Genomic DNA, 7,363 nt, shown 5'->3' with positions numbered 1-7,363 from the left:
CGTCGCATCGAGGGTGTAACCATTAAAATAGTGGATCAAGACGGGGATTTGATCAATTTCCGTGGAGAAGTCATCACGTTAAGACTGCACCTGAAGAGGAATGGGGCTTAGAATCCGGAGTGGCTTTGGGCTCGCTGTCGTCGGTCACAGCCGAAAACCTTTAAAAGCCTCACCTGGAGCGAAATCAATTAGTCTACCTGTGACATTTAAAGGGTTCACATCGCAAAACAAGAAGATTTTGTACTCTCTGGGTTACAAAGTGCTACTACCACGTCGCAATAAATTCTAATATTCTAAACGTGTTGGAGAAGCCGCTCTTCGATAATGCCATAGTAAATTTCGAGAAGCGTTCCCACGGTCCGTATTCGGCAACGAACTTGAACAACAACGATTAAATCCGCATCCCGATTCAGCAGCAGTATACGTATACGCCTCCATATCATAGTCTCCTGTATATCAGAGGTAGACTGTGTAAAGCTGATGGCACGGTTTCGGCGACTGTAAAGTTCGACAGGATGGGCATTTTGCTGCTGTTCGACGAAATCCGATACGAGTTGAATGGTATACCTGTGGATAGATCGCGAAACCCTGGCCTCACGACCATCATGAAGAACTACGTGTCAATCAGTCAAAATGAAAGCCTAAAGTTGGAAAATGCCGGCTGGATTATCAGCGACCATTTCACCGATGCCGAGGGCAATTTCGACGTATGCATCCCTCTGAGGATATGCATGGGATTCGGGGAAGATTTCCAGAAAATTATCGTCAATTTGAGACAGGAGCTGGTACTTATTCGCGGCTCCACTGATACGAACGCCATCGTGGGCGTTGCTGGCGACGATGAGGGTCTCCGTGTACAACTACAGAGTGTTTCATGGAAGGTGCCACACGTATCGGTGGCTGATGCGGAACGTTTGAAATTGTTGAAATATATCGACAGAAACGTAGAATTGGCTGTGCCTTTCCGTAGCTGGGAACTGCACGAGTACCCCTTGCTTACCGAGACCCGGACACATACTTGGAGCATAAAAACTTCTTCACAGCTGGAGAAGCCTCGATTCATAATTTTCGGCTTCCAAGTGGCCCGTAAGAATAAGATTGATAAGGCCATGAGCCAGTTTGATCATTGCAATTTAACCAATTTCAAGGTTTTTCTAAATTCCGATTCGTACCCGTACGATAACTTGAATGTGGATTTTTCAAAGAATTGTTATGCCATCCTGTATGACATGTATGCTCAATTTCAACATTCATACTATCAGAAGGATAGTGAGCCTTTTCTAACTACATATACGTACAAGTATATGGCTCCTCTGGTAGTCGTCGATTGTTCCTGTCAGAATGAGGTTCTAAAGTCGGGAACTGTGGACATTAGACTGGAATTCGGTACTAATGACAATATCCCGAAGGAGACCGCAGCCTATTGTCTTATAATTCACGATAGGATCGTGTACTATAACCCTCTGACGAGCATAGTTCGCACTTATTAGCATCAGCAGCTATGTACATAATCGACTTGCAGGGATTTCAATACAAAAAAGAATTGGCTTTCACGTGCAAGGAAATTTCCATTTTTAACATTAACGACAAATCCTGTGTGAATAGAATAGTCAAGCCCAAGATTCCCTATAAACATCTCAGGGAGAGTGTAAAAATCCAAATCGACTGGACTGTGAATCACGTACACGGTCTTAGATGGTCGTCATCGTGGGATAATTTACCGTACAGTGGACTCGGAGATTTCATATCCGATAGTGTGTTAGACGAGGATCAGCCTGTCCTCGTGAAAGGAATGGAGAAAAAGAGATGGCTGGAGCCTCATTTACCTAATAATATTATTATTGACTTGGAGCCGTATGGCTGTAGTAGAATAAAAGATTTAATGTTATCTAGCTTAAAATTTCATTGTAATAGACATAAAATTAATAATTTACGCTGCACTAGGCAGAATGTATATGCTATATATAAATGGTATATTGTTAATAGAGATAAGCTTGATGATTGTATTTATTTATTTTAAATAAAGTGGAAAAATATTGCTGAACTCTGCGTGTTTCATTTCTCGAATAGTGAGTGGAGTGGGGTGTGGAGTGAGAAGTAGTGTAGGGAGAGAGGGGAGTGAGACGCTAAACGCGCGTCTAATAGCATAAATCCAATTCAGTGTATTAGTAGTAGTGAAGGGCAAAACGGGTCATTTTTAGGATTCGGGTCACCGGATCCGGGTCTCTTCAATGAGCCGAATCTATGACCCGGATCCCGGGTCGTCGGGTCGGTCGCTTCGTTCTGGATCCAACGTTGACTGAACGGTTCTGGTTGTGGGACTGTATTAGTGCTGGGCGATGATATCCGATGTTTGGAAAGCATCGATGTTTTTCTGTCGATGTTCAATGGTTTGTCAATTGTCATCGATGTTAGAAAGTTCGAAACATCGATTCCAATATCGATGTTTGCCTTTCGATGTTACTTGCATACATCGCAAAAAAGAGCAGTTCTTTAGTAGTAGTAATATTTTATTTGACACAATTGACACAAATAAAATATAATAGTATATTACATTATAGATAAGCATAAGGCCGTTATATAGGTATATTTTATGTTTTCTTGAACCTTTTGAATCTAAAAAAGAGTACCTAAATAAAAAAATTGTTGTGTGCATACATAACATGACAGTAATTGCTAGTCAAAACTTGACAGTATTTCCATTGTCCCATGATGAAACACAGATGTGTTTCTAAGCATCAATAATTATGGTCATTATTGTAATAATAATATTGTAATTAATTTAAAAAAAATATATATAAAACATACTTATATTTATTGTTTAATAAATGTATGCCATACGTCTTCGTCTACGAGTAGTCTCCAGTTTCTAGTTGTAGGTTGTAGCTATAAGCAGCTTGCCCGTTCCGACATTTGACTAATCTAATCAATCACAAAGGCAAAACAAAAAACAAACTCTCTAATTAATTCTTCTAAGAATATCGGCGATATATCACATAATACATATTATATTAAAATTGTTAAGTCACCATAACTGTCCAACAAACTTTGTCATTGGAAGTTTTTGTTTTTGCCAATAAATAATAAAATATAAAATAAACCGCAGTTGATTTTGCTGTGTGGTATTTATTATTTATAATTATAATCGTAATTTAATAAATCTAAGCAACGAATATTTATTAATTTGTTTCGTTAACAATTAATAAGAATAATTTCATTGATACAAGATATGCGACGCTATGTTGCATGTGTTAGAATATGTAACATAACGTCATGTATTATAGTAGGCGCATATCTTGACTTGTGGTGTCTTATTGCTTCAGTCTTCACTTCACAGTTAGAGAACTCTTATTATTTTGTGGTGGTAAAACGTAGTGCTAATCGTTTGTATTATAAAATATCATTTAGAAAAACAAGTGAAATTTGGAATCACTTTTCTTTTGAAGAGGCAGATAGTAAAGGAAAATGTAATCTTTTGGTAAATTATTTATACTTTTTAATTTTATAAATACATGTTTATGTCGTATTTTATAGGTATCAAAATTATTAGAGATAAATTTATACCGGACGAAACTGGGGTCATTTCGGAAGAAATTTCGACAAATGAGCCAGGTCCATCTAATGATTATGTAAATCCTGTTAGTCGGAAACCGAAAGAGTTAGAATCGTCAAAACGTAAAAGACAAGAGGTTATGGACAATTTTGTAGTTAGTGCCAAGCCGGTTTCTATTAATAAATCAAAACTTCTTGATCAACAGTTAATACGTATGGTAGTAAAAGAATACCAGCCCTTTTCTATCGTTGAAGACATAGAATTCAAAAAATTTGTTAACATGTTATGTCCTGGATATTCACTACCTAGTCGCAAAACAGTCACAAATAGTTTATTACCGCATATTTATAATAAAGCTAAAGAGGCAGTTAAACTGAAAATTAATCAGTCACATGCAGTGTGTATAACAACAGATAGTTGGACTTCCATAAACAATGAAAATTTTGTAGCAATAACCGCCCATTGGTGTGATGATTCTAATGGGCAATTGAAACTATGTTCCAATTTATTAGATTGCGTCGTTTATGATAAACGTCATACTGCTGTAAATTTATGCGAATTTAAAAAAAAATTTGAGGACTGGGAAATTCAAAATAACATTTCTGTTGTGGTTAGCGACAATGCACACAATATTGTTGCGGCAATAAGGCAAGGCAATTGGCGTCATTTAGGTGGCTTTGCTCATACGATTAACCTGATTGTTCAGAGAGGCCTCAGGGAAATTGAGCCTACATTAAATAAATTTAGAAGAATCGTGGGAGTTTTTTAAAAGAAGTTCCCATGCCTTGTCAAAATTAAATCAGACTCAAGAGCAAATGCAACAGCAAGTATTGAAATTAAAAATTGATTGTGCACCAGGTGGAACTCGACATTGGATATGCTCGAGAGATTATGCAGAAGAAGAGATGCTATTATATCCACTTTAGCCATATTGCAGCACGAAATCACATTGAGCCCTACAGATTGGGACATTGCAAAGCATGCAATATCTATTCTTCAGATTTTTAATGACGTAACGTGTGACATATCCGCTGAAAAAAATGTATCTATTTCAAAAATAATATTATTTGTTAGTGCTATGGGAAACCATCTATTAGAATTTCAAGCAACTTTACCGTTAAGAGAATTACAAGTAATATTGGAAATTTACCTGAAGGAAATAGCCGAAAATTTAGAAAATAATGAACTTGTGGCACAAGCGACTCTACTGGACCCGCGCTTTAAAAAATACGGTTTCAGAGACATAAATAAAGCAAATAATGCAGTAGAATTACTGAAATCAAAAATTAAATTATTTAGAGATGTAAGTGTCAATGTGAATATATCAGAAGAAACAAATAAAAATGTTCAATTGCAAGAATCAAAAGATAGTCGTCAGAAGTCTTCCATATGGAAGTGGTTTGATGAAAAAGTGATTCAAATCCGAGTCCCGAGTAATCCCACAGCGGCAGCTATATTGGAAATAGATAAATACATGGCTGAATCTTTAATAGATAGACATGAAGATCCATTGCTGTGGTGGTATGAAAGGAAAAATATATATCCAAAATTATATGCATTAGTGCAGAGACGGTTGTGTATTACGGCAACATCTGTTCCGTGCGAGCGCATTTTCTCTAAAACGGGACAAATTGTTTCAGAAAGAAGAAGCAGATTAAAAAGTTCTAAAATAAGCGAAATTATATTTTTACATGTAAATCTTTAAAAAAATGTATTTATATCCACTTATCAAAAAATAAAAAAACACGATTTAAGTAAATAAAATATATCCTTAAAGGTTGCAAGGTAAGTTAGTAGAAAGATAGGTATCTAAATATCTACTAAATCCTATAGTCTACATTATTTTTCACATAATAATTCACTTGACATGAGAGAATAAAACTGTTTTTATTTTACTAAACAAAATCGAGCAGCTGATGGAAATAACGAGCCAATAAAATATATCATAATCATCTGATGTCACCGCTCTCGCTACTGCAGGTGGCTCAGCCGCATGAATGGGCAGAACGGGTCATCATAATGATTGATCTAGATGACCCGGGTCACTAAAATACACGAGTCTTCCCATCACTACATACGGGTCTCGGGAGCGGCGGCGTACTCCGTAAACCTCTGCGATAAATTTCATTACATAGTGCCACAGCACGGCCATACGAGATTAGCTGAGGTCCGCAACCCGAGTGATCCGACAGAACTTATATCGGGATTCGGGTCAGTCAGATCATCGTAAAGATCCGAATCTTTGATCGGGGTCAGACCCGACCCGCCCATCACTAATTAGTAGTAGCAGTAGCAGCAATGACTCGAGCACAAAGTTATAACAATTAGTGAGTTATTAAAGGGAGAATTATGCACATGCAAAATGTGCACCGTCCGACCATATGTATGGGATATACTAAAGCCAAATAAAGAGGAGGAGGAGAAGGAGGAGAAGGAGGAGAAAGATGTATCTCCAAAACTAATCCCATTTCGGGAAATAAAAGGTATGTTAACGTTTGTTCAATATTTAAAAAATTATATCCAAAAATTGCTCTCTCATTGTTACAGACAAGGAGCTGTACCGTAGGCTATTAGAAGCCCACGAATGCCTAGAGACCAGCACCACAGCGGGGCAAAAATATATTTCATATATTTTAAAATTAATTATTATTTATTAATTATTATTATATTATTATTATTATGTTATTATATCACACTCATATTTAAACAATATTAATGTTTTTTATTGAATATTTTCTCTTTTTATTTTTTTTCTTCTCACACTCATATTTTATTCCAATAAAAATTCTTATGACGTAAATTTAGAGATGCAAGAAGAACATTTGCAAAAAATGATTAACACAATTAGTTTTACGCGAACAACAAAAAGAAAATCTTTGCAGTTAATTCATATCAATGAAAGCCCTGCAGATGTTATTTAGGGATATGAAAAATGTTTATGACATATGATACTTAATATGCACTCATAAACTTAACCAAGATGAACTTGATTAAGTTGAAGATTCTTTTTTCAAATTCGTTGTTAAGGATCTAACGAACACCCCATCCCATTGGAAGCAATTTACGGAATAAGGATGATAATTCAAGGCAAAAATTCAGGTATTTTAGAGGGAAAAGTAAATACTAAAGAATTGGTCAATGAAGTGTGTGTGAATATAACACCTAAAGTTTTGGAGAAAGTAAACTTTTAAATACATGTATTGTGCACCAAGAAAAAAATCTACCAGAAACAACTGAGGATGCTCTTGAGTATTGTAGTGGCAGCTTAATTCACTTATTTCAAGATCTACGTCTAGAGGCCTAAAAAAATAGATCAGGACGGCGTATGATATTTTTGGTAGTTAAGGAAATGTTATAAATAAAATATATATAAAAATATATTATATATCTTTGAATACATGTTACATTTACAAAAGCCAAATAACATCGAACTGTATTTTCATAAAATAAACCTTTGAAGAAGATATTCCTATTTACTTTGAAGCTAGTGCATATAACAAGAAGAAATAGTAAGACCCCCACAAGTATATAGCAGGATACCTTGCTAAAAACAAAGAAAATCACTCCGAATTAGGAGACTTCACNCTAGCCATAGGATAATGGCGCGCGCTCCGCAGCTCACTTGACACCCAGCCTTCGCACTGCACGAAGCTGTCTAACGCTCACCCGTGTACTTTGCTACCGCTTATCTGCATTTACAACTATACCATTCTTTTAATCGCTAACCCATCCCAAATAACAAAAACTATTAAAAAAATAATAAAAATAAAAATAAAGGAAAAGAAAGCTCCTTTTGAAAAATAGAAACAA

At 36.0% G+C, this 7,363-nt stretch overlaps 2 protein-coding genes across 2 annotated transcripts; both read left to right on the top strand.

Moving 5' to 3' along the window:
• Positions 1-515: 515 nt before the first annotated feature.
• LOC111691840 lies at positions 516-1,490 on the top strand. The gene has a single exon (XM_023455237.1). The coding sequence runs from the start codon at positions 516-518 to the stop codon at positions 1,488-1,490; it is 975 nt and encodes a 324-aa protein (XP_023311005.1).
• Positions 1,491-1,501: 11 nt separating this feature from the next.
• On the top strand, positions 1,502-5,221 carry LOC111691839. The gene is made up of 3 exons (XM_023455236.1): positions 1,502-1,854; positions 4,412-5,152; positions 5,194-5,221. The coding sequence occupies exons 1-3, from the start codon at positions 1,502-1,504 to the stop codon at positions 5,219-5,221; spliced, it is 1,122 nt and encodes a 373-aa protein (XP_023311004.1).
• Positions 5,222-7,363: the final 2,142 nt, after the last annotated feature.

Source organism: Anoplophora glabripennis, unplaced genomic scaffold (assembly GCF_000390285.2).
Source record: "Anoplophora glabripennis isolate ALB-LARVAE unplaced genomic scaffold, Agla_2.0 scaffold573, whole genome shotgun sequence".
In the NCBI taxonomy this organism is placed as follows: domain Eukaryota; kingdom Metazoa; phylum Arthropoda; class Insecta; order Coleoptera; family Cerambycidae; genus Anoplophora; species Anoplophora glabripennis.
Note: the sequence above shows the minus strand (reverse complement) of the source record. Positions and strands in the feature narration are given on the sequence as shown.

Coding starts and splice junctions, on each gene's coding strand:
- LOC111691839 (XM_023455236.1), top strand. CDS start 1,502: ATGTACATAATCGACTTGCAGGGATTTCAATACAAAAAAGAATTGGCT. Junction 1,855..4,411: donor ATTATTATTGACTTGGAGCC/GTATGGCTGTAG, acceptor ATTGTGCACCAG/GTGGAACTCGACATTGGATA. Junction 5,153..5,193: donor ATTACGGCAACATCTGTTCC/GTGCGAGCGCAT, acceptor AAATTGTTTCAG/AAAGAAGAAGCAGATTAAAA.
- LOC111691840 (XM_023455237.1), top strand. CDS start 516: ATGGGCATTTTGCTGCTGTTCGACGAAATCCGATACGAGTTGAATGGT.